This window comes from Martes martes (assembly GCF_963455335.1).
Source record: "Martes martes genome assembly, chromosome: 2".
NCBI lineage: Eukaryota > Metazoa > Chordata > Mammalia > Carnivora > Mustelidae > Martes > Martes martes.
This window is the reverse complement of record NC_137889.1, coordinates 69,417,860-69,443,925: the sequence shown is the minus strand read 5'-3', so window position 1 is coordinate 69,443,925 and position 26,066 is coordinate 69,417,860. Positions and strand designations below refer to the sequence as shown.

General features: G+C 35.0%; 1 protein-coding gene across 9 annotated transcripts in view; it reads right to left on the bottom strand.

Moving 5' to 3' along the window:
- The window catches only part of ARFIP1 (ARF interacting protein 1), a 108,355-nt gene that overhangs the window by 46,991 nt on the left and 35,298 nt on the right, over nt 1-26,066 (bottom strand). For 5 of the 9 annotated variants that reach the window (XM_080794711.1, XM_080794712.1, XM_080794714.1 and 2 more), the window contains 3 exons: nt 9,406-9,514; nt 4,435-4,530; nt 2,750-2,862 (listed from right to left, as the gene is read on the bottom strand). In XM_080794711.1, the coding sequence (XP_080650837.1) occupies nt 2,750-2,862; nt 4,435-4,530; nt 9,406-9,514 (318 nt within the window). The remainder of the gene's footprint in view (nt 1-2,749; nt 2,863-4,434; nt 4,531-9,405; nt 9,515-26,066) is intronic. The other 4 variants (XM_080794716.1, XM_080794715.1, XM_080794717.1 and 1 more) reach the window with 1 other exon arrangement.

Below are 26,066 nucleotides of genomic sequence, written 5' to 3'. Positions count from 1 at the left end.
AGCCCGATGCGGGGCTCGATCCCAGGACCCTGAGATCATGACCTGAGCCGAAGGCAGTGGCTTAATCCACTGAGCCACCCAGGCGCCCCTAAATAAATAAAATCTTAAGAAAAAAATGATTCAACTCAGATTACTGTAGAAGTAGCCAAAAAACAGGGAACAGATAATAATATAGGAAAAAAGGAGGGAACAAGGGAAATGTGAACTAAGGGACACAAGAGGAAGGCTCAAATGAACAAAATCTTAAATTCTGTAATTTCTAATAGTAAGACTTGGTTCAGAAATAAGGCCTGTATTTTTTTTTAAGGTGGTAGTTATTTTTATTAATTAATTAATTATTTTTAAAAAGATTTTATTTATTTATTTGAGAGAGAGAGAGAAAAAATGAGAGGGGGAAAGGGTAGAGAGAAAGGGAGAAGCAGACTCCTCACTGAGCAGGGAGCCTGACATGGGGCTCAATCCTACAACCCTGACCTGAGCTGAAGCAGACACTTAACTGACTGAGCCACCCAGGAGTCCCTAATTAATTATTTATTTTTATTTATCTATTTTTAAGATTTTTATTTATTTATTTGACAGAGATAAAGAGACATCAAGAGAGGAGATCAGACAGGGGGAGTGGGAGGGAGAGAAGCAGGCCTCCTGCAGAGCAGGGAGCCGGATGCAGGGCTCGATCCCAGGACCCTGAGATCATAACCTGAGCCAAAGGCAGACACTTAATGACTAAGCCACCCAGGCACCCCACTAATTAACTTTTTAAAAAAGTAATATCTACAGCCAACGTGGGGCTTGAACTCACAATCCCAAGATTAAGAGTCGCATGCTCTATCAACTGAGACAGCTAAGGACTGCATTCTTTAGGTTTCAATGTGTGATCACAGAATGTTACTAGTTAGAAGCAAATTTCATGAGTAAATGAACAAAGGAATGGTTGAGTAAACACATTTAATAAATATATGAATGAAGCTCAGTTTGGTATGAAAGACAAATATGTGAAATGTAAGGGAGCAAAAAGGAATTCCAAGTAGTAGGCAAATATAGTCGCATGAACATTAAGTTATAGATGTATGAGAAAGCATAGTTTGTTTAGGATATCTCTGGATAATTTGAGGAGCAATAGGGGAAAATGTTGGGAAGGTAGATGGGTCAGACCCATGCCATTCTAGGACAACAGAGATCAAATGAACAATTTCAAGCAAGGGTGAACCATGTTAGGCAGTGCAGAATATGCAGTCTAAGAGATTTTGTCAGGAAGCTATTTCAGTAATGTGAGAGTAACAAAGACATGGACAATGGCTGTGAAAGAGGAATGGAGAAAAAGGGATAAAGTAAAATATTAAGGAGCCAGAGTCCACTTAATGATAATAGATATGTGGCATCAATGAGAAGATGAAGTAGAAATCTGGGTATATGGGTGAACTGTTGTGGTATGAGGGAATACAAAGGGAGAGACAATACATGGAATGAAAGAATCCAGATCCTTGATAACAAAAGCAGCAATAATTAAAAACAACGTCCTGAATGAGAACAGTCTACACTGGCACCATTTTTTTGACGACTACCATTGGCATTTCTCAGGGCTACAATGGCATGAGGAAAATAATTTGGGGGAAGGTTCATGAGCATGTTTCAGGGCACTTTTATCATGTTAAGAAAACCTATACTTTTGCAGATGATTTCAGATATTCTGAAAGTATTAACCGAAAGAATAAATTTACTTCTATATTACTCTTGAGAAGACACAGACATGTGCTCTGTATAAAAATACAGACCATTGCTATGTTATAAACCACTACATCCACAAACAATTCACAAATGTAGACTGTTATGGCCAATGCTCTAACTTGAGTAGCTAGGGTTTTCACCTACTTCACTGTTCTTTAAACTATTTTTTTTAAAGATCATTTATTTATCTGAGAGAGAGAGAGAGAGAGAGCATGATTGTGACCGGGGGAGGGACAGAGGGAGAAAGAGAGAATCTCAAGCAGACTGTGCATAGAGCTCAGAGCCTGATGTGAGACTCTTTTCTCACCATCCCAAGATCATGACCTGAGCTGAAATCAAGAGATGGACACTTAACTGACTGAGCCACCAAGGTGCCCCTAACTGTTATTTAAATTCTGTTTTGTCCCTGTTCGGATTCAAAGGTCCTAAGTGGCTCTGTGGCTTGAGCTATTTGTAATACATTAAAAAATACGATGGCTTAAATAATTTGCTTATTTGTTTTACAGAGGCCATACAAAAGAACAGTCACCAATTACTCTGAAGCAATGCAACTAACAACATCAATACATTGTTGAAGTTTAACTCTTTGAAATGTGGTGCTGTCTGTACAGTTAATGCTTAATTATTACAATAAGATCAGAGAATTCCAACTCTGAAAAATGACTATAACTCTGACATTCAGTTGCTATAAGGTATCAAGAAGAGGAGGTAGGGATAGACAAGTCTATAGCAGTTCTACAGGTAAACATATTCCAAGGTAATATATTTCTTCTTCAATTATGTTCTATGAATTAATAAGCATTTCTGTAGCTTTGTTACTCTTTTGCGACTGACTTTTGAAACTACATTTATTCAAAGATCAATAAAACAAAAGACTTCACTTTCTAATTGTATTTTTATAGTTAGATGGCATTATTCTCTCCTGTATTTTCATATAATTGCAAATAATTTGCATAACATACAATTTGCACAAGAATGAAAATTTTAGAGCTAGTCAGGGCGGAAACATTAAAAAAATACAAACCTTATAGGTGTTTAGACTCCATTTTCTAACAAGCTCTAACTTTTCCATTGCAGGATTTTTTATTTCATCTGCTAGAATAACTGGTCCACTTTTGGTTTGTGTTCTCTGGCCACCTGCATGATCATAACAGAAGACAAAACACAAACTAGATAAAGACAAGTAGGGGAAAAAAAAACAAACCATTGATGCTATTCAAATTAAACTACTTATGCACTTAAAAAGGTTTCCACAAAGTGAAGGACTAGAACTTTCTGGAATAATTGAGGACAATTTCCAAACACTTAAAAAATATTTCTGCCAATCAAACACAAATGCTTTGTGGTTTGTCTACCATCTTTAAAAAAAAAATGCTGCAACCAGCCTTCTCTTCTAAATAAGCTCTTTACTTCTAGAAAACAAAATTTCCACAATTAATCTTACAACCTAATGATCCTAAAAAAAACTGTGTCAGTAAAAATCTGGACAGGTTATGTACTCTTCACAGTCATCTCCTTTCATCATGTGATGTAGAACAGAGCAACAAGAGGTTACTATAATTTTGGAGGATTTAAAAATATAATTCAAATTTCAAATAGTCATTAAAAATACCTTACCACCAGTATGAAAGGCTAGGCTAAAACAAGACCTACATTGTACCTCCTGTTTTGTTTTTTTTTCCAAGACCACCCACCCTCCTGCAAAAAGCCATAATTAATAAAGGCAGTATAAAGCCCTGACAATGTATTGCTCCAACAATTAAGAAATTATGACATAAAAGCAACTTTATACCTATATTGTTTCTATAGTCAAATATTTTTCACATAATAGTTAAATGCTTATGATACTGACTTAGAGCAAAAACTTCATAATAATTTGAAAACAACAATGAAATAAGGAGAAGAGAAAAAGTCCTAAAAAATGGTTTTTAAAGTCAGAGCAAAAATTTCTCTTCTCACTTACTCCTACAGTCAGACCAGCCTTTGCCACAACTTTACCACAGCCTAAGATCAAGAATGGTATATTAAAATCAAATACATTTAAGATTTATAAAATTGTCATAGAAACAAAATACAGAATGTTAATATTTTACATGTTAAAAAGAAATGTGTTGCTCAATTTTTTCCTGTTTTTATAGTTCAGCAATATTAAAGTATAGAGCAAATTCAATGCAAAGAAATACATCTTCCCCAAATACTTTTCACTGGGCATAATTGGTAAATTACATATCATTTTGTTGCAATCTGCAAGCTATCTGTAAACTGTAGCTGAAAATAGGAAGATACAACATTTTCCACTTGACCCATTCCAAATAATGAACAAGCCAACTGTTGAAGGCTCCTTTTTTGTTTAACTGAAAGCAAGAGAGCAGAGCTGCAAAGCTGAGAGGATCAAATAAGTGACTCTACATTTTTCCAGAGTTGAGAAAGTGTGATGTAAAATGAATCCAATTTTACAATGTTTTTTAATCTCAAAGTGAATTAAACTTCACGTTTAAGATACATAGTTAATAACACTGAAAAGCCAGAAAAATAGGTATGCCTAGAAAGATTATTTCCATTATTGTTAAAAAAAAGAAAGAAGCAGCCACCAAGAAACAGCAGAATTACACACACCTATGAATATAAGGCAAGGGATTATGAAACTGAGTGAATTAGTTTAGTTTCAGAAGTAGCAAGAGGGTTTTATCCAATCAGTGCAGTGAATACCTGCAGGAACAATTAAATCACTTCCTTGTTGAGCCAGTCGACTAGCTGCAACCCTGCTAGGAGACATAACAGATGGCAATGGTGGTGCCGGGGAACCTGGAAAGGGTAGACATTTAACTGTGAAAATCCTCTTTCTTCTCTACATACCACACATTTTGAATCTCGGTTTACTGACATTGCCCTTAAAATATTTAAAAAATTGGGTTAAAAACTGGAATTAATATATTTGCTTTCTTGCAGGAAGGGACTAAAAATAAATGGATGAGACCAGGCCGAGTTCTTGCATAAACTTTTCATGGAACTGTTGAAACCAAACAAAACACATATAACTATAAGAAGAAACTTGGCAAGGTCACGTCTAAACATGACTTTACCTGGACTCTGCTATTTCCAAATGGATTAACAGAATGTGATTAAAGTTCCACAGCTGAACGATTTAAAGTTTAAGTAAATATTTTATAACCTGCTACTCCTACATTCAAAGGAAAGTTCTTTAAGTAGATAAATAAAGGTATGTAATAATGCATCAAACTTAGAATTCACAAATTGTGAACTAGTCACAGTGTTCACAGGAATTATAGTCCAAAACTTCTCATCATAAAGCCAACAGCACAAAGTGTAGATCACTGCTACTTCTAGTGTGGATACAGGGGACCTATAATAGGAACTTCCCAAGAGCTCGTTAAAAATGCAAAAACTCAGGTCCGGTCCTAGACCTATTGAATTAGAATCTGCATTTTCACAAGATGCTTAGGTGATTTGTATGTATTCTGAAGTTGAAGAAGTGCTGATGTAGAGTGCAATAGCATATTCTACTTAATTGTATGAATGAAGCTTTTAAAACATAGTTGGGATGATCCATAAGATCTACTGATCATCCAGGGGTATCTGTAGGTTTTTGTTTATTTTTTTTTTTTACAGTTTTACCTTTGTTATTCAACTGTTTTTATTTATTAAACAAAAAAAATCTGTATATATTTCAGGTGTACAGTGGGATGTTTTCATGTATGTATACATTGTGAAATGATTACCACAAACTAATATATCCATCACTTCTTTTGGTTATTTTTCCGTGGATACTTGAGATCTATTCTATTAGCAAATTTCAAGTATACAATACAGTATTTATGAACTATAGACACCATGCAGTACATTAGGCATTTGTGGTTTTTAAAAGGCCACTCAAGATTATTCTAAAACTCAACTAAGTTTGAGAATCATAGGAAAAACAATTTTTGAATGAAACACAATTGAATTTTAAATTCTTAACTCTGCATTTGAAATTCTGGCTCTATGTGCCACATCGTATCAAGAATATCCTAGCAAATTAATTAACATCTCTGAGGCTTAGTTATCTACAAAGTGAGAAAACTGACTATCCAACATTGTTCTAATTTCTGGCATTAAACCAAAGAAAGCCATATAACTTCAATTGCTTTCTTTATTTTAAATTCTGAAGTCCGTACATCTTTAAGGGAATGATAATTAAAAGTTGAAAAACTTAATATCCTTCCACATTTAGCTGAGAATATTTTCAAGTCTGTAAGATACTTTTATTTCAACTACACTCTCTCCCAGTTCCCTAGAAATCATGTAATGAATCAAATTCATAATTAAAATGTTCTAATGGGATAGAAATCAAGATCAAATATCTTTACTTAGAATTTGTAATAATTGGTTATATCCCAGATATACTCAGTTCTGATGAAGAAATAGTCATCAGTTTTAGTAATATGAAAACCTTAATTTGAACTAGACCTAACATTAAAATCCAAACATACAATAGACCTAAATAGACTGGCACTACCTTTCAAAGTGAGAGATATTTATTTCTTTAAATCTGTTGAATTTAAAACTAGAAGGGATGACAGAAATCAACTAAGTCTGATTTAAACTATAGGAGAAATAAAACCCAGAGGGGTTAAAACAGCTTATCAGAGACTCAGATGCTCTGAATTCACACCCTAAAATCTCCATTATTAAATTCAACACAGAAAACACCAATCCATAAGTTACTTAGTGCGTTAGGAGGCATTTTAATAGGTTATTCAATCTAATCACCATTTTAAACAAAGATCATCACTACTATCCAAGGCACAAGGGTTTCTGTTATACAGGCAAATGTTAAAAAACAAAACAAAACTATAATTCCACTTTTTGATGATCCCAGGAACAGAGTTCTGTTATTCTAGTTATACTGTTTATTAATCCTGTATAAGGAATAATCCCATGACACAGAAGGAGATATGTACAATATACGTAACAAATGATACAGAACCTTCCAAACTACAACAGCAAAAAACACGGTGCCCTGGTAACTTAGTACTTCAGCTTTTCCTTTTCCTTTCATGGTAATTACCATTTCTCTGTATCTTAAACCCTTTAAACCACTAATGTAGGTTAAATTAGTTACTAAAATCATTCACTAATATTCAATAAAAAAAAATTCTTAAAAATCTAAAATCTTGCTTATTGACTAAATTTGAGGAATTAGCTCCATTTCACCTTAATAATTTAGGAATAATTTAGGAATTTAGGAATATGAATATACAGAGGTAATGATCAATATCCCACTAAAACAAAACTCAGATATCAAGTATACTTCACTCTAATGAGCTTTGATTTATTCATGATTTCCACTATATGGAAATAGTAGATTCCAGTATATGGAATTAGTGCATTTTGATACTCGTTGTTGGTAGGCCAAACTTAAGTGTAAGTTCTCCTAAATATGTTCTAGAGATGGAAAAGTAAATGGCTAATATTTTTTGAAGCAACTGTTTAAGTAATAAAATCATTATTAAGTTATTATTCACTTTTCCAGAGACCTAAAACAGCCCCAACTCCTTTAACTTTTTTTCATAAGACGAACTTCATAAATTTTAATCATATGCTTTTTCTCATGTTCATTCCAATTTATCTGTAAATGCTTTAAAACAAAGACACTTAAAACAACTACAACTTTCTGAAAAAAAAAAAAAAACTACACCTTTCTAATAAGTGCTTAACTAATCTGCATAAGGCAGAATGATTCTTTTTAATATACTGATCAACAATGAAGCTTATGTTAAAAAAATTATATAAAGCCAGTTCAAAGAGACATAAATTACTCATGAAACATATTTTTTATTCCACTTTGAAGGACTGGGCTATATCAATAAGCAAGTGAAACTGATCAGCATTTGCATGCTTATACACAACAGTTTATAATTGTCAGTTGATTTCAATCATTGTATACTACTACTCTACTTAAGGGGGAAAAGATTAAACCAAATGTCAGTTAAATAATCATTGAGAATACTTAAAACATCTTAATAGTAAAAGCATTTTTTACATTCTCTATTGACATTTAAATTTGGAAATTGGCGACTGATCCAAAAATGGTGTCATATTATGCACGCCTTTTATCCTTTAAGCACTCATAATTTAAGGCACTCAGTCAACCCTTTCAAAATCAAAGTTATCCCCAAAAGAAGATATGCTAGCCAGAATGCTACATAATAGCTAGAGAGATATTGACACGTAAGCTACCTTTCTGCGGTTTTATTTTTCTGAACCTAAGAATGAAAAGGGGGGAAAAAATGATGTCACTAGATAGCCCATTCATTTTACAGCCTAAAGCAGAGGTTGATATTCTGGATTATCCTAAATGCTTATTTGTAGGGCCAATTTAGGAAAAAATATATTTCAAAATATAAGTTGTTCTGAATCAAGTATGATAAAAATAAAGACTATTATTATCTACAAGAGGGATAAGGATTACAAAGGCACAGAGATTTTTTTTCATTTTATGAAATTATAATGAAGTGTTAAAATTAATATACTTCATCAAACATCAAATATAACTACTATTTTAACTATAGCTACAGAAAGAAAACAATTCATTTTTTATATCCAAATGTTTACATGATTTTACTTCCACTCACATGAAAATGAAAACACACTTGAAAAAGGTTATTATATGCAAGAGTATTAAAAAGGACACAACTTTTCCTTACATTAAAGACAGAACTATATATAAAATGTGTGCAGAAAAGAGTTAACTTAGCAGGTCCGTTTATCTTTAAAGAGACCGTCTTACACAACTGACCCTTGGTTGGCATCTGGAAACTTAAATTTTGGGAAGATTCCCTCCATTCCTAGAGTGGTAAGACTGGTTCTATCCTCCTAAACTGTTTATACAAACAATGTGGTTTATGCTAAATGCCTGTTTTCCTCTGGGGAGTCTGGAATGTTGTTACATGCTAGGCAGAGGGTGCCTACACAAGCAATCTCCAATAAAGACCCTGGACACTGAGGCTATAACAAGTTTCCCTGGTTCACAATAGTTCATGGAATGTTGTCACAGTCTGTTGGGGGAATTAAGCATAATCAATGATTGCTTTCTAATGTCCTATGGGAGAAGACCCTTGCAAGTTAAGCCTAGTTTTGCCAGACGGCCTCTGGCATCCTTGGCCCTTGCTAATTGTGTTTGCTATACTTTCCCTGTAATAATCATCATCATAAATATAGTGAGTCCTGTGAGTACTCTCAGCAAATTACGGAATCTGAGGGTGGTTTTGGGAGGCCTCTTACATGGAATGTCTAATAGGAAAAATAAAAGTAATTTTTCTAATTGCTTTGAAATAGGAAATATGTATTTATATAAAATAATACTGACTTAATAAGTTATAGATTTTGTAGTTAAAAGCTAAAATAATTTAAATCTGCATTTTTTATATAATTTTTCAGTTTTTACTTTAGTATTTTAAAACCAATTCTTTAATAATCAGTGAAATAATGCACATTGATCTATTTATATAAAGAAGACTACTAAAACAATTCTTAAATTATTTAAATTGAAGAGAAAAAATATGCTTATAAAATCAGTGTTTTATCACAGAATCAAAGGACTTTATTAATAAAGGTAGCTTTTGATGTACTTCTCCCATCCTCCACCCCAGCCATCTTTAAAAATGTGTGGGCTCTTACCTTGAAATGCTCCTGCTTCAATAACCCCCTCTTTGGTACTGTCAAAGCCATGAGACGTAATTTGGGTTTCTGAGAGACCAAGTCCAGCTGGTAATGAACGCTTCAAATCCTTGGCAACATTTGAATAAAAGAGAAAATCTTCATAAAAAATCTCACACCACAGGGCAGTCAGCATAAGGGTGTCCTCTAACTCACATCTTAAACTATCCTTTTCTCTATTACGTAGAGAATGCTGTTGTGGCATTCTATAATGGTGTATAACCAGCAGCAAACTCAGCAAGATTTGCTGTCAAATACAAAATACTTCCATTATTCTAGAACTAAGCAGCAGACAGATACCAAAATTCAATTTTCAAATTCCTAAGCTACTGATACATCAGAAAAATAACTTTAAAGAACAGAATTAAGATGACTAAAAAGTCTGTCATTATGTAAAAACTGATGTCTAATACAATCATGATGAGCGTGGCTAATGGTCAGTATAAATGAATCATTCACTCGCAATATTAATTTTCCTTTGATTTCAAGGTTAGTTAGGTAAGCAAGGCTTCTTGGATTTCAATCAGGGTGAGGTAAAGGAAATTTTCTGCTATTTAAATTTATGTTAAACACTGATATTAGTTGACCCAACTGCAAATTAGCTTCTAACTGGAACTTAGCTGTAATAAATATAAATATAAATAATAAATAATAAAACAAATAAATATCCACATTGTTTTAATAGTTAAAAAAACAGAATGCTAAGAAACACAGATTTCCAAAAGTCCTTATTTCCTCTGGCTTGGATATGAGGAATTACCCAATTTTCATAATCAGAGTCTATGAATGGATTCGACTGGTTTCCCACAATAGTGATAAATGATGCACTAAAACAAAAATATGTCTTTGAAATCCTTTCTTAATATGGTAATATTAAAGAATATTAAGAACTGTACATAATGTACAGTTATAATATGAAAACTCAGGACTAACATTTTAAATTTTCTAATCGGCAGAGTCTAAATTTTTAAAAAGATTTTACTTATTATTTATTTATTTGAAAGAGATAAAGAGAAAGGGAGGAGAGGGAGAAAGAGAGAGAGAATCTTAAGTGGACTCTGTGTGGAGCTGGACAGTGGGCTCAATCTCACCATGGTGAGATCACGACCTGAGCTGAAAACAAGAGTTGGACACTTAACTTACTGAACCACCCAGGCTCCCTAGCAAAGTCTAAATTTAGCAGATACGTAACTGGCAAGTGCTGGGAAGGGTTTTTCTTGAGAAACTCATTTTGCCTAGACAATTATTTGACTGGTATGATAGGCCCTGAATTAGTAACTAATGAAGTCAATTCTCATCTTATCAAACAGCGTTTGACTTACCAAATTTATCACTTATCAAACAGTATTTGACATAGGTAATTAAGTGTTCTCTCCCTGTTGTACTTTCAACCCCCCAGCTAACTTCAAACATTCCTGACTTTCCTTTTACAGTATCTGTTATGTTCCACTGTCTCCTTTGCTGATTCCTCCTCATCTCCCCAACCTCCAAATTCTGGAGTGCCCCAGGGTTCAGTCAGAGGACTTTTTCTCCTATAGCCAATTCTTGGGTGATCTAATTGATTCTTCTGGCTTTAAAAACCATCTATATCTCGACAACTTCCAAATTTAGGTGTCTTACCTGGGCCTCTCTTTAACTCCAATATATCCGATTACATACTTGCTATTTTGACTTGGATGTTAAATATGCATCTCAAACTTAATGTGTCCAAACTGATTCCACAGTAAATCCCCAACCCCCAACAGACAAAACAAAATAATATCACCTACATTTTCACTCCTTTCAGTTAACAGCATCTCTACTACCAAAATCTTAGCCCAAATCTTTGATTCTCTCTTATGTCCACATCTAAACCATTAGCAAATACTATCAGATCTACTTTCAAAATATATCCAGGATCAAACCAATTCTTACCACTTCCACTGCTACCACTCTCGTCTAAGCAAGCATCATATTTCAACTGGATTACTTCAACGGCCTTTTAATTGGTCTCCCTGCTTCTATCCAAGACACACACCACTAAATTCACACATCAACCAAAATTACTCTACAGGCAAAAACTCTCCAATAGCCTCCCATCTCATTTGAAGAAAACCCAGACTGTTAAATGCTCTCTAGGCATTACATGATTTGACTTCAACTCCAACCAGCCTCAGCCTTAGCTGCCGCACAGTTATGTCAAAAACAACAAACCTATCTTTGTTTCAGAGCCTTGTACTTCCTCTTCCACACCCCCTCACCCTGAATGCTTTCTTACCAGACATCTACAGGGCTTGCTTCTCCAGTGAGAGAAGCTTTCCCCCAACAACATATAAAATAGCTCTCAGGGAACCTGGGTGGCTCAGTCGGTTAAGCGGCCAACTCTTGATTCTGGCTCAGGTCATGGTCGCAGGGTCATGGGCTTGAGCCCTGTGTTGGGTTCCAAGCTCAGCAGAGAGTCTGCTTGAAATTCTCTCCATCTGCTCCCCCCTCTAAAATAAATAAATCTTTAAAAAAAAAAAAAAAGAATAGTAAATAAAATAAAATAAAATAAAAGAGCAACTCTCACAACCTTACATTGGAACTCACTATTCTGCTCTCTATGGGAAGTTTTATACTTCCCGTAGTAGGCGTCACTCAGTATTTGTATTTATCTCTTCTCTCTATATACTGTAAGCTTCATGAAAGTAGGGATGTTGCTTATTTTGTTTACTGCTATATGTTTAGCACCTGAAATAGTGCCTGAGATATAGACATTCACTAAATATTTGTCGAATGAATAAATGAATTTGTTGAAAGGACTTGTGATTCAAAACCATATAGATTAAGAAGCTGCTACAGCAATAGGTTTATTTTTAAATTTAATGAGTATTTGCTGACTCCAGCTGTATGCTAGACCTTCTAGGCAAAGAAAAAGGTTAAGGTACAGTCCTTGCCTCATCAGAGAGACAAGATACACAAATATTAATATAAAAGTTAAACTTGTTGCCAAAGTAAAGACAAGAGGTATCAGAGGAATTCAGAAGAGGGACTAATCTATGAGGGCCAATAGGAAAAGAGAAAGTACTGCTTGAGCCCTGGAACATAATGGATTTATTTTTTTTAAAAATTTATTCATTGTCCCAACATTTAATGAACACCAATAACAGCCCCCGCTCTAGCTAGAGATGGAGCAGTGTAGAAATAGTCTCTGCCCAAATTAGACTCACATGGGGGAAGGAAGGGGAAGGAGCCTGATAAACAAATAAATGTATGTCAATAATAAGTGCTGTAAGTAACAAGAAGTAAGTTAAGTTTGTTTTTTTTAAGGCAGGGTAAGAGAGATACAGAATGAAGGGCAACAAATGCTACTTTGGGTGAGCAGATTCCTGGAAGCAGTGTTCGGGAGTGAGCCATGTGAGCTTTAAGACACAATTCCCTTATCAAATGTATGATCTGCAAATATTTTTTTCCCATTCTGTTAGTTGCCTTTTTTAATTTTCTTCATGGTTCTTTGAAGCACTAAAGTTTTAAATTTTGATAAGTCCAATTTATCTATTTTTTCTTTTGTTGCTTATGTTTTTGGTGTCGTATCTAAGAAACTAAAGTGCTTAATCCAAAGTCATAAAGATTTATATCTGTTTTTATTCTAAGAATTTTATAGCTGTAGGTCTTATATTTAAATCTTTGATTCATCTTAATTTTTTTAAGAGTTTATTTTTAAGTTATCTCTTCACCCAACGTGAAGTTCAAACTCACAATCCTAAAATTAAGAGTTGCATGATCCACTGACCAAGCCAGCGAGGCGCCCATTCAGTTAATTTTTGAGTATGGCGTGAGGTCTGCTTTCAACTTCATTATTTGTATATGGATATCCAGTTGTCCCAGCACCATTTCTTAAAGACTATCCTTTCCTCATTGAAAACTTTTGCTACCCTTGGTGAAATTCAACTGAACACAAATATAAGGGTCTATTTCTGAACTCTCAATTCTGTTCCACTGGCCTGTATCTTCCTTATGTGAGTACCATACTGTTTGATTAATGTAGCTTTGTAGTAAGTTCTAAAATCAGTGGGCCCTAAGACTGTTTATCTTTTTCAAGATCTCTTGATTTTACATATGACCAGTTTGTCGATTTCTACAAAAAAACAGGATTTGATAGAAATTATGTTGAATATGATCAATTTGGTGAGCACTGGCACCTTAATGAGTTAAGTCTTCTGATCCATAAACATGAGATGTCTTTCCACTTAACTTAGATCTTTAGCTTTTTTCAACAGTGTTCTATAGCTTTCAATATACAAGTCTTGCACATATTCCTTAGTACTGAAATTTTTTTCTTAATTTTGTTTTTGCATTATTTATTCCTTAAAAATAAATTGGGTTTTGCAATAATGCTCTTGTATCTCACAACTTTGCTGAACTTACTGGTTCTAATAATTTGTGTGTGAGTATATGTGTGTATTCCTTAGGAGTTTCTATATACAAGACCACAATGTTTGTAAACAGAAATAGTTTGATCTCTTCCTTCCCAATCTTGATGCCTTTCATTTCTATTGTTATTCTCTGTATCTTATACATTTTGTGTCAATACTCTTTTATATCTAATATTTAATAAAAACATTAAGAAATAGTGGTTAAAAATTATGCATACTCAGCATCCAGAGTTCTTCATTAGCAAAACCAAAAGAAACTGCTATATAAACCAATGCAGGTGACAGGTCTACCCCAAAATAGAAAACCAATTAACATTAATTTTACCAAGGACATCTCTTTGAATTGACCTTAAAAAGGGTACCTATTCCAATATATTATCCAAGCAAAGATATAACAAATTTTTTCTTAATTTTAAAAGTCTTATTGCTAATCATTATGGGGACAAACAAAAAAACCCCAAAAAACACAATAATAAATACAAGTCAGCTGCAAACATTTATTCTTGCTTTCTTCATCCTAATTAGAATTCCCTATGGAATTATCTTTTGAATTTATTATGGCATATTTTAAAGATGTTCATCAATAGCAAAGACTCTTAAATCACTTTTTAAAGACTGTCATAGTCTCATCAAGAACCAACTATTGCTAGAAACATGAAAAATCTGGAAAGATAATTCAGACAGACTTTATTGGAATACCAGCTTTCCTAGTTAGTGGCTATGTGAATCCTAGACAAGTACTTAAAAACTTTCTTAGTCCCTGTTTGCTCAGCTGTAAAAAGAGGCTAAAAATGACCTCAGAGTTCTATGAAATCTGTGAAAATCAGCTGAGATAATTAATATAGATAAAGCACCCCACAGTTAATGTTAGGCATCCCTCTCCCTTACTACAATTATCATTACAACCAATTAATGTTATTGCTAATAATTACAGTGAAAAACATTTCTTGAACACTTACAACGTGCTAGGAATTGTTCTAAGTACTTTAATGTACAGGCAGTCCTCACTTTGCATTACAGTGTAGGACTGTAAAAATGATCAAGCAAGCTGAAACTGTGCAAAGTGATTTATGGAAAATATTGATTATTCCACAACCTTCAAAAATTCGTCACAATGTTAAAGCTCCTTCCTTGTTTATGTTAATGAGTGAGCCTTCACTAAGTTCTTCCGGATCAAATCTAGAGTCTCTCCAGCAGTGGCAGTGTCAATCAACATCCCTACAGTCAGCTATTTCTTCCAAAACTCCATCTAGGTTTGACTGATTTTCACTTTTTTCAGTGTTATCATTTTTCATTTCTTTGATGCACTTCCATCTTTATTCACCCATTCCCTTCTGATCATCCACATTTGGAAAATGTCACATGGATTCATGATGAGACAAGAAGGTAATACTACCACATGGTTTGCTGTTTGTATGAACCGATAACAGATATGCAGCGACCAATCACCAAGAATTTGAAAGAAGTGACATGATTAGTTGATAATCATGATTCACCTCTGTTATTCACATAATGATTTATGGACTCTAGTGCTAGCAGTGAAGAGTGTCCTTTATCTAATTATAGTTAATATACCAGGGAGACTTAAATCTGACCTGTGTTGTTGGGAGACTGGCATCATTTAATTAAAATGTGGTAAATGAAAATCTATATAAAAAAAGAACTGCTTATACAGTCTCCGTTTCATCTTGATAATAATGCTAAGTGGTACTATCACTACTGTTCTACAGATGAAAAAACTGGGACACAAAAATGTGTCATTTAGTTACTAACTAGCAATATAGTTACACTAGGCTTTAAGAAACAATATTAACTGTAATGTATAGTAAATGTAAATAACTACAAGCAGTTTATTGGAGACTTAGAATTAATTTTAGCTCCTATGTTTTCTAAAAGATTTAAAGAAATGCCTTTTAAAAATCATTATTTCAGAATCTGCTGAAGTTTGAACACTAAAGCAAATACACTCTCGACTTGTAATTTCCTAAGAGTACAAAAGAAATTAACTGTTTCATTCCTTTTTACTTATTTCCTAATGTCACTTAAAACCTCTTGTCACAGGACAAAATCCTTTTCATCTGAATTTAGAATTGAAAAGAAAAATCATTACACTCAGATTTATTTAATTCCTATTTTTAAACCAAATCTGAGTCTGTTCATTTCATGGAATAAATGACCTTTACCTTTCCAGTTTATTTTTTAATATATTAAATCAGTAGTTTCTAGTTTTAAATATTAATGATCCTTTTATTCATATTTACATTAAAACCAGACATCTTTTCTCTCTGAAAGACAAATATACCACTTACAAAATAAATACTGTCAAACAACCAAGACATTTTTTATACTTTGCAAGTTTGGTCATTAAGGTCAACCTATTTTTGGAATGGTTTCCTTGAATGCTGCCTTGCTCAAAGTCTTGATAACTTTTTAGCTCTAAGAAAATAAGTATCAAAGACACTCTTCAAAACCTGAAGAATAAAAAAGCACACGGCGGGGGTGGGGGTGGCTCGGTGGCTCAGTTGGTTAAGCATCTGCCTTCGGGTCCTGTGATCAAGTGCCACATCAGGATCCTATCTCAGCAGGAAGGCTGCTTCTCCCACTCCCTCTGCCTACCGCTCTCCCTACTTGTGCTCTGTCAAATAAATAAATAAATTCTTAAAAAAAAAAAAGCACATGAAAACAAAATAAAAATGGCATACAGGTTCAGGGCAGTTGTGTTTGCTGTGTTCTTGGAACTTCTCTGGAAAGAACATTACTCATTTGAATCATCTGTCCTGTCACAAAGCATGGTGTAAATTCCCGGGAAAGAGATACAGTAGTAGTAGTTGGTAAGAAGTTACATAGTAAACATGATAGATATCTCTGATTATCTAAGTTTTCAAGAAGTTACAGGGATGCCTTCCGTCTTCTCATGCATGGCCTCTGGAAGACACAACTAGTTTTCTGAGGATATTACATCTCACTCAGACCCCTCTCAATTATCTCCTAGGCATCTTTTACTCAATAAACAAAAGTTCTTCCAGAAAAAACCCTTTATGTAAAACAGCTGTGAAATCTGACAAGTACTAAGGCCTTTCTATGCCTAAACCATCACTAACAGAAGGAACCTAACCACAAGTGGTACAAATGGGTCCATTCAGATTCTGAACAGAATTATTAATTTGACAGTTGTCTAGCAATTGAATGTAACACAAAGTGATATGGGGTTATGTGAGAGGAACGTAGGACTTGTGAGGTTAACACTCCGTACTTTATGAGCTTGTTGACTATTTTTGTTTTTTTGTAAAGTACATACTAAGTAATATAATTTAGCCTCATAACTCACAAAAATCTAACATGTGCTTTTACATGATCCTTAATTTCTTTTTTAAAGTGTCTCAGTTATAAAGCTGTGCCTAGCTTAGTAATTTTTAAAGTATCTGCTACTGCATTTACCCTTATGGTTTCTAGAGTGGATTTCAGCAACAATGAGCCCACTATACCCAACAACATAAAATCCCTAATTTGCATTTTTATGTCACTGACATTCAAGTCAAAGTTTAGGACTTAGCAAAATCATGCTTAATTATACAATAAAATGGAATAAATCTAAAGTTAACTTTCTATTAAAGCATTAATATGCAGCATTTAATATTTTAAAAACAAATTTTCAAACAATTAAGCTAAAGCAATAAATATAATGCTTTTGGTAAAAACATTATACTTGGTAAAAAAGTTTCATGTACATTTTAAGTTCTTTTGAGAATACAAAATAATATTTGTAGTGACAGATTCCATACAATGGGAAAGAGTGCTAATTTTCAACCAAATGCCTTCATTTTGCAAATTTTCATGGAGGTAAGAACAGGAATGAAGCTAAAAACATAACTTTAGAATTTATAATTTCACAGAGTAATCTACTTTTGAACTAGTTAGTGTAAAATCAACAAATAAAGAACACAAACTGTTTAGCCAATTTGCTTTAAAATACACATCCTCAATAGATGCACACTGTCATACAGATAAGCAGAACTAGAGATTTATTAATTAATGCTCCTCTTTATATAGGGTGAGAGGAGAAATTTTAAATTAAGGAGTAACTCTCAAAGTGTCCTGTAACCAGCAACAATCTGTGAGGATTCTCTTCGTACTCTATAAATCATAAGAATTCTCTTATCCCTTAGTTCCCTTACACTATGTTCTTGCTGTTTTCCTCTTATCTGCATCTTTTAAAATGGTCTGTTGTTCTTTACTGGTTCTAGGTTCTCTACAAGAGAACAAGCTTAACTCTCACTTCCCCATGTCCTTTGGAAATCTAACTGATCCATCTCCCTCCCAGGTCTCTAGTCTTGTCACCCCTGAAATTCATTCTTCAAACTGTAGGCAAAGAAAACTTTCTTTGACTTTCTTTCTTTTATAAAGAAGATTTTATTTATTTGACACAGAAAGAGAGAGCACAGGCAGGTGGAACAGCAAAGGGAAAGGGAGAAGCAGATTCTCCACTAAGCAGGGAGCCTGATGTGGGGCTCAATGTGGGGTTTGGATCCCAGGACCCTGGGATCATGACCTGAGCTAAAGGCAGATGCTTAACCAACTGAGCCACCCTGCTGCCCCCCAGAGAGAGCTTTCTAAAATGTGAATCTGACTGAGACGCTTCCATTTTTATGTCATTTAGTGTCCCTCACTCCCTTTGCCTTTTAGGTAAAATCCCCAACTCCTCAACATGATTTTAAGGTTTTGCTGGCTCTGGTCCCTACTTATTTCTCTAGCCTCGTTTCTCACACATCTGCCCCCACATTCTCCACTCCAGCAGTAGCAAATTTTCAATTCTATAGTCTTACACCTTTTTCAGCTCTTTAGAGTTGCCTCTGATGGGAACATAGCTCACCCTTCTTCATTTGGCCAGCTCGTCCTTGAGATTCAGCTTGCTTAGCAATGCCTCAGATAATCTTTCCATATTCTTCCCACCAGTCCTCAGACCATGCTATACTTGGCCTAGCATATTACTTTTCAGATGATATTAAAATTAATTTGTAAATTAATTTCTATATTCTCTCTTCCTGCATACTGTAAAAGCTACGATCAGGTTGCTTATCTTGTTTCCCTTTAGTTTTTATTCCTAGTATATAGTAGATATAATACTAATACTTCATTTCCTAGCAATTTTCTCAAATTAAACATTCCTCAAAATGGGTAACACCTTCCAAAACATTTACATAATTTTTAAAGAAACAAACTGAAAAGTTTCTGTTAAGTGTTCTTTGAATTTTGGTAATTTAAAAATCTACTTTGTGACTACTGCGTGACTCAATGGGTTAAGTGTTTGCCTTCCACTCAGGTCAGGATCCCAGGGTCTGGGATCAAGACCCACACTGGGCTCGTGCTCAGCAGGGAGTCTGCTTCCTCCCCTCACCCCTCCTGCCCCCCCATGATCTCTTTCAAATAAATGAATAAAATCTTTTTAAAAAATCCCCTTTGTTATTTAACAGTTAGCTGCCTATAAGGAATATCTGCCAGAAGCAAAGCTACTATTAGATCTCTACATCCCCAATCCTATTGTAAACTATGGCAATGCCCTAACCTTCTCAGAGTGGCCTCTCTACCTCTCCACAATTACCTCAAGTCAAAGATGATTATTCTCCAACAATCTACTTATCAAGCAAATAAAAGGCAAGGTCAGCATTTACTCAGCTCTCCACTGCTACTTCTAAACTACCAGTCCTCAAGCTTTAGTTTGGGTAAGAACCACCTGAGAACGTATTAAAATTCAGCTTCTTCTCAGCTGTCCACTGTGATCTCATTAAATTGGAGTATGAAGCCAAGGAGCCAGAATTTCAAATAAGCCAGGTGACACTGACACAGCTAATCCTTTGCCTATATTTTAAGGAACTCTGCTGTAGAGAACTGTTTTTGCATATTTGTACATTACTTACTCCCATCCCACATTTCCTTGTGGGCCACATTACCTCACTGCCCTCTTTCCCACCTTAACATGGCCATCTACCTTCTTTTTAGCCAACCCCAAATATGTATTGAGGGCTTCGGCACATCCAGGTTTTCTGCTCTATCCCCAACTCTTACCATTATTCTGGGTGTTCCCAATCTTTTGCATACACTTGGGCACTTTCAGAGAATGCAATGATTCTATGTTCAGTTTGCAATTCTTTCCAAACTGATATATAAGGTCCAAGCTGAGTTTTCATAGCTCATCAAAAACAGCCTATAATGACACGGTATGTAGTCTGTTGCCCCCCCCCCCGCCTTTTTAAAATACAAACTGTGAAATATTTAAAATGAAATAAAATCTATTGCATGAGCTTGCCTACCTATGTTGATACTGAAAGATGGGTGGTATAATAAGTCTGTTACTGTGTGTATGATTTTTTTTCTCCTTGGTATACTTGTAGGAAGCCCAAATTTGGTAGTTTGACATAGGTTTGGTAATTTGTAGTTGGACAATCGGTCAAAAAAAGTGTGAGGGCAGATACAAGATAGACTAGATTAATGAAGTGCAATATAACCTATACTTTCATCTCAGATTTCATTAACCTCTTCATCTTGAATTCCTTTCATCTTTCATCCCCCATTCTTCTTCTTCTTTTTTTTTTTTTAAGATTTTATTTATTTATTTGACACAGGGAGAGAGATCACAAGTAGCCAGAGAGGCAGGCAGAGAGAGAAGAGGAAGCAGGCTCCCCGCTGAGCAGAGAGCCCGATGCGGGGCTCGATCCCAGGACCCCAGGATCATGACCTGAGCCGAAGGCAGAGGCTTAACCCACTGAGCCACCCAGGCGCCCCCATCCCCCATTCTTCTTAAGCCACTGGAATTCCCATGGCCACTCTTTGGGACCTTGTCATTACTCAGGAAGCAATAATTCTGGAATTTTTAAGTCTAATAACTCACTTTTTGGTCACAAATTACTGTATATGTTATTCCATTTGATCAAGTTAGCAAATCTCCCGACTCATCTATTTTCTCCATTTTATCAACACATACAAACACACAAAATCTGTCTCCTCTCTATCTCTCCCACTTCCCCTCTCATTCAGTCAACAAGCATTTAACAAGAACTTACAGAATCACTATATTTTAATAGTTTTCTGCCTACCCTCTTGGCCTCACCCACTCCCCCTCATGCCCCCTTAAACTAGATTTTAAATAGTACTGAAATTTGATAAGAATGATGTCACGTACCAACCTCCATCAAAGGAATGCTGAATTCAAAGACTTATCACTGTGGGAACATTCGTATGTATTCTACATTCAAAACAACTGCTACTAGAAATCAAAAAAACTTATTCAAGATAGTTTGCTTATAAATAAAGACAGAATCTACTATGTATTTTATAGGCACAATATCTTATAATTAGGATAGATAAGGCTTCAGCCCATCATTAAAAATTGTATTTATTCACACTTTTCTTTTTTTAAAAATTTTATTTATTTATTTGACAGACAAAGATCACAAGTAGGCAGAGAGGCAGGCAGAAAGAGAGGAGGAAGCAGGCTCCCTGCTGAGCAGAGAACCCAAGGTGGGGCTCGATCCCAGGACCCTGGGATCATGACCTGAGCCGAAGGCAGAGGCTTTAACTCACTGAGCCACCCAGGTGCCCCTTATTCACACTTTTCAATAGAAATTCCAATTGGGCGTTAATACATAAAAGATGTAGATATAATAAACACATATATTTAAAAAGTTAATTTGTGGTAATAGTACTAAGAACATATTCTCTATTTGAAAAGTAAATATTTGCATGGGTTAAACAATCCTTGAAAAAACATCTGCCATACCTCTGAAAGGGTCCATGACACACATTTGGTAAAAACTGGCCTTTGGAAAAAGTTCCCATCAAATCAGTGTTGCCACTGATGGAGCTACTAAATTTTTCAGATGTGTGTAATACAGATATGTGATACTGAATAATATATAATATGGAAACAAACTGTCATCATATGCTATTCAAACTCTAGGATAGGATGGTTGAAGTAGAAAACATGATAAATTTTTTAAGTCCTCACACTGGAATTCATTCCTTTATTTTATTTATTTATTTTTTTTAAAGATTTTATTTATTTATTTGACAGACAGATCACAAGTGGGCAGAGAGGCAGGCAGAGAGAAGGGAGGAAGCAGGAAGCAGGCTCCCTGCTGAGCAGAGAGCCCGATGCGGGGCTCGATCGGATCATGACCTGAGCCGAAGGCAGCGGCTTTAACCCACTGAGCCACCCAGGCGCCCCGAATTCATTCCTTTATTGAGCAACTACTATGAAATCATAAACTGTGCTGTGTGCACACTGTTTCCGCCCTAAAGTTGATTTCAATCTCTTGGGAAAAGCAGATAAGTAAATGGGCAGTTACAGCACTGAGGTGAGGGGAGGAAGTATGTCCAAAACAAGTGTTCTGACCATTTTTATTCTTATGTTCCTTCCCAAATCTTCTCCAGACTGCTAGAGTTTATTATCCAGACTGTTAAGTACAGGGGAATGGAGAAACTACTTAGTTCAATAAAAACCTTAGAACAATAACAACAAAGACCACGTAAACAAAATTTCAACAGCAATAATGATGATGATGCATGCTGGGAAATTAAGGACACAAGATGGATGTATCAAGTCTAAGAGTATAGTATATCTTCCTGTTGCACAGAAGTCTAGAAACATGTTTCTAGTTCTGGCTTTAACATGTGTTTTCATTTACTCATTTACTCACTGAACATTTAATGAAAGCCTTGCTTATCTCTTACGTGGCAGCACTGCAGATAAGGTAATGAATGAATGGAAACATTTTTGCCCTCACTTTACTTATAATCAAGTCACATAAGCCTTTGGTACAGCCAGTTTAATGGTAATTTCATAACAACCTCAAGGGTCCTTTTCCTCAACTGTAAAGTAAAGTAGTGGGATTCAGGGATCTCCAAAGTACTCCCACTAAACTAAAATCCTGTGATTTAATTCAAAACTTGTAGACCAGAAGTTTTTAAGACCCAGGAAACTAAGGATCCACAGGCAGGGTTCAGGGAGTCCTAAACTCTCTAAAACTGAATGCAAAATTTGGCAATTTTGTGTATATGTATATTTTTCCAGAGAAAAGGTCCACAGGTGGAAAAAACTAAATTATGGGTTTTATTTTTGGGCCTACCACAGAAAAAGTTTTTGTTTTAACTCTATCTAGTAGGATAATTTCGCTGAATTTGGCAAGTATAACTTAACTTATAACTTAAGAAGTTTCAACTTTGTGGAGCTGATATTTGCTTCTTCTCTTTAATTCACGTCATGAATTGCTTGTTTTTAATCTAATATTTTGACCAGCACTTTAACAGAATAAATTAAAATATATGGTTTACAAGTCAAAGAATAATTTATATTCTTCTAAGATTAAATTTGCCTGATCTTTAAAAAACAAGAATTTTTATTTAGAAAAAAATATTTTTGCTGTAAAAAACTGTTACAATATTAAGACTATTATTCTATCATCTCTCTATATAGTTGCTGCCCTTTATCTTGAAAAAGAGTAACAAGCCTCAAAACATTAACATACGTTAAGCTGTTACCAGGGGATTTCTAGGACAAGCTCTTTCATTACAATCTCTATTAGAATGTAAATGTTGAGTTAGCTTCCAAACAGGGCCTCTTGTAGGACAGACTACGAGGGGAAACCAAATAAAGAATGAAACATCTGCAGTGAGACAAAAACCAGGACAGAAACATTCACTGCCTATGCCATAGTGACACCAACTGGCCAGTCAAGATAGGACAACTTAATAAACTAACATTTTAATTTTATAGGACTTTGTTTTTTGAACGGTATTATGTAGTATGTTATAGATAAATAAATCAACAAACTTTTAAATAAAAGTCATTATATGATTTTAAACAACAAACAGGTATAAAAGGAAGATGTATATAAGTAAAATACCTCAAAACTCTGGTTATGATCCAGTTTTACATGAGACATCCTTACTAGTCCTATAAAATAGTCTAATGATAAGTAATACCTTTCACACTTATTTTCCATATGAAACTTTGTCAATATTAAAATATGAACATGGACCTGAAGTTAAAAGCAATTTTCCTTTTATTGCTCAGAAAAATAAAGGATGGAAAGTATGACAAAATTGAGGTAAATAATATACCTATGAGGTCTTGAGTATAATTTATTCAAAATGGTTTAAAGATGCTTTTAAGATATTGTTTTCACTCATGGTAAAAGGGATCACACAGCCAATGTTATTTTAATTCAAGGATATTAAATATGTAAGAGACTCTCATGATGAATATCTTTTTAATAAGAGTAGGTACAACTAGAAACAAGTTTTATGATGTTCAATTTCTTCAGGAAGGTGAAGTGGGGTGTAATACTTGAGGAAGATTACTGCTTCTTAAGGAACCTTGCCCACAGATAAAGTTCACATCCAATAAAAGGAGACCTCCAGGAGAACATCTTTTTTCCTTCTCCACCCAAAAGTGAAGTAACACTGCAGGGGAATGTCCAAAAAGAGAATTTGACATTAACCAGTAAGTAAACTTACAAAGCAGTAAGTTAGCTGGCTTTGACTGGATAAGCAAAGAGCTTATACAGATATGTTATGGTTTAATTCACTTCACTCTAATAAGACTCGACTCTAAAGTTAAAATTTGAGAGGATAAAAACTTTTTTCAGGGGCACCTGGGTGGCTCAGTGGGTTAGGCCACTGCCTTCGGCTCGGGTCAGGATCCCGGGGTCCTGGGATCGAGCCCCGCATCGGGCTTTCTGCTCAGCGGGAAGCCTGCTTTCCTTCCTCTCTCTGCCTGCCTCTCTGCCTGCTTGTGATCTCTGTCTGTCAAATAAATAAATAAAAAAAAAAAAAAAAAAACAAAACAAAACTTTTTTCAGTGCCACTCAAAGGCAAATAAAGGTTCCTTTTTTTTTTTTTTTTTTTTTTTAGATTTTGAGAGAGAGAGGGTGTAAGAGAGCAAGAGGGGGACAAATAGACTCCCTGCTCAGCCTAAAGCCTGAGGCAGGTCTCTATCCCATGAATCTGAGATCTTGACCTAAATTGAAATAGAGTTGGACACTTAACCAACTGTACCTCCCCAGTTATCCCCCCACTTTTAAAAGAATTTTATTTATTTGACAGGGAGAGAGGGAGAGAGAATCTCAAGTAGACTCTGTACTCAGTGCAGAACCCTTTGCAAGGTTGATCTCAGGACTCTGAGATCATCACCTGAGCTAAAACCAAGAACTGGATGCTTAACTGACTGAGCCACCCAGGCGCCCCAAAGGCAAATAAAGATATTTTTTTTTAAAAGATTTTGTTTATTTATTTGACAGAGAGAGGCAGATCACAAGTAGACAGAGAGGCAGGCAGAGAGAGAGGGGGAAACAGGCTCCCTGCCAAGCAGAGAGCCCGACGCGGGGCTCGATCCCAGGACCCTGAGATCATGACCTGAGCCGAAGGCAGAGGCTTAACCCACTGAGCCACCCAGGTGCCCCCAAATAAAGGTTCTTAAGTGAAGAGTCATGAATAAGTTTAAGTATAAGGCAAACCAGAAAAAGAAAGAGCTAGAGGAATTAACCACTAGTTACTAGGGTTAAAGATAATATTTGTTCCAGACTTAATTACTATAGTCATTAACTAACAGTGTGGTATTATTACAAGGATAATATAAGGATAAAAGACCAAGAAATAAAACAGTCCAGAAATAGAATAAAACATATATGATTACCTGATTAACAGCAAAAGCTTCCAGTGTAGAAAGGACAGTGCAGAAAGGATGTTTTCAATAAACAGTGAATAGCAATTAGATATTCATATGAGGGGTTAAAAAAAAAAAAAAAAGAACCTCGACCCCTACGTTACACAAAAATTAATTCAAGATGAATCACAGAGCAAAATGTGAGAAGCAAAACAACAAACATTCAGAAGAAAAGAGTATCTTCATGATACTGGGATGGGCAAAGATTTCTCAAAACGGTCATAAAAGTCACTAAAAGGAAACACTGATAACTGGACTTCATTAAAAATTATCAACTTTTGTTCATCAAAAGATACCATTAACAGAGTGCAAAAGTAAGTCACAGACTGAAAGAAAATATCTGAAATATATATATCCAAACAAATGACTTAGAATATATAAAGAACTCCTACCAATTATTAGAAAAAGGCACACACCCAACAGAAATATGGACAAAAAAACTTGAGAAAGGGCTTCATAAAAGATAAATGGTTTTTGAGAATATGGTTAATGAGAATATGAAAGTATGC